The sequence below is a fragment of the Copidosoma floridanum genome, unplaced genomic scaffold, assembly GCF_036245765.1.
Source record: "Copidosoma floridanum isolate Cflo_tuat_1 unplaced genomic scaffold, Cflo_Japanese_pri ptg000015l, whole genome shotgun sequence".
Taxonomy (NCBI): domain Eukaryota; kingdom Metazoa; phylum Arthropoda; class Insecta; order Hymenoptera; family Encyrtidae; genus Copidosoma; species Copidosoma floridanum.
The window spans coordinates 5,518,123-5,519,965 of NW_028321892.1; the positions used below are offsets into that span (position 1 = coordinate 5,518,123).

At 50.1% G+C, this 1,843-nt stretch overlaps 1 protein-coding gene across 1 annotated transcript; it reads right to left on the minus strand.

Moving 5' to 3' along the window:
• Window positions 1–303: 303 nt before the first annotated feature.
• LOC149374722 (uncharacterized) lies at window positions 304–1,605 on the minus strand. The gene is made up of 4 exons (XM_089592275.1): window positions 1,509–1,605; window positions 1,088–1,424; window positions 842–947; window positions 304–741 (listed from the first exon to the last, which is right to left on the minus strand). The coding sequence occupies exons 1-4, from the start codon at window positions 1,603–1,605 to the stop codon at window positions 304–306; spliced, it is 978 nt and encodes a 325-aa protein (XP_089448401.1).
• Between the last annotated feature and the right edge of the window lie 238 nt (window positions 1,606–1,843).

A 1,843-nucleotide genomic window follows, 5' to 3' on the forward strand; every position in this document is an offset into this window, starting at 1 on the left:
AAAAACTTATGTGGTACGGCCCCTGACTGTGATGCTACGGCGTAAGTTCACTTTTGGCCAGAGCGCGGTGCCCTACAACATCTCGTATGGCGATCAAGTGATGCCATGATAAGAGAGAAAAGATTGTTTTGATGTTTCGTCCCGAGAGCACGCCAGGACTCATCAGTAAGGCTGATGACGTGCTCCCTGCCTTGGACACCTATATCGGTGGGGGTACCCTAGCTCAATCTTAAGCGCCCTTACATATTAACCAACATGAAAATCCGGGCACTTGCGAGTGGGTTAACTTCAATGGTTGGACACCTAGCGGATGGTTGGAGAAAGACGGAGAGCAGTAGTGACCATGTGGTAGTGAGGGTCCCCACACTCGGCTGGAAATGCTTGCAAATCTTCCTTGTAAGACGTACGTAGTCCGAGCAGAACTAGAGGCAGTACCCGGGACCATGGCTGGTCCGGTCGGCACATGAGGGCTGCCTTGATGGTCCGGTGGTTGCGTTCAATCATCCTGTTCGATTGAGGATGATGGTATGGGTTGGTCCGGATTCTAGAGATGCCCAAGAGCTTGGCGAACTCGGTAAACAGTGCTGACTCAAACTGTGCACCTTGGTCGGTGGTGATGGTAAGTGGAGTACCGTAAAGGGAAATCCATCTATCGATGAGGGCTCTGCAGTTGGTCTGGAATAGGCACTGCTTCCAGCCATTTAGTGAAGTGATCGATAATGGTGAAACAGTACTGGAAACCTTGACAAATAGGTAGTTTGATGAGGTTGATGTGAAGATGTTCGAAGCGCGCTTCCTACTCCTCGAAATTCCCCAACGCTGACCGATTGTACCGATGCACCTTAGTGCGTTGGTAGGCTTCGCAAGTTTGAGCCCAACGAGCAATCTCCTTCCGCATCCTGGGCCAAACAAACTTAGAAGTGATGAGACTTGTTGTGGCCTTGATGCTTGGGTGAGAGAGATTGTAAAAAACTTCGTAGGCCTTGCGACGTAGGGCTGTAGGCAGATAAGGCCTTTATTGAGCAGTAAGCTTACTGCTCCTGTGGAAGTGTCTCAGAAAATATTGTGCCCATCGACAACCAATTACCTCTGCAGGACCAAGCTGGTGTTATCCTCCAGTTGCTGCAGCTCTTCGTCTATGGCTTGGGCAATGGTGATAGTTTCTGCGTCCAGTTCCGTGGGCATAGAGACAGTGAAAATCCGGGAAAGCGCATCAGCTATTGGGTTGTCTTCTCCCTTCACATAAATGAGGTTGGCGTTGTGTTGAAGGATGAAGTCCATGTAGCGCACTTGTCTTGACGAAGCCTTGTCAGAAGGCTGCTTGGCCGCGTAATTTAGGGGCTTGTGGTCCGTGTAAACCGTGAAGGCCCTGCCCTCCGAGATACGCTTGAAGTCCTTGATGGTTAAGTAGATGGCAAGGAGCTCTCGTTTGTATAGACGCTGTAACGTCTCTCGGTGCTGGTGAGTTTCTTATTTCCTCAAAAATAAAGCTAGAGGCTTCCAATTGCCATCATCTTCCTGTTGTTCGAGGGCCGCTCCGATAGCGGAGTCTGATGCGTCGGTGCGTAGAGCCAAGGGGGCCTCAGCACAAAGGAAAAACGACATCGTAGCGTCAGCGATAGCGATTTTGCTTGCCGTAAAAGCGGCATCTGCTTGCGGAGTCCACGTGAGGTCAGCCTTTTTTTTCTTGGGCGGTAGCTCTTTTAAGGGGGCTCCTGCGGGAGGAGTTAGGAGGTCACAGGTAGCTTATTGATAGATAAAAACACGCTGATTCCAACGGTGTCCTTATTTACCCCTCTGACCCCGGAAAACTTTGAGATATTTGCTCTCAAAGTTCGTACAT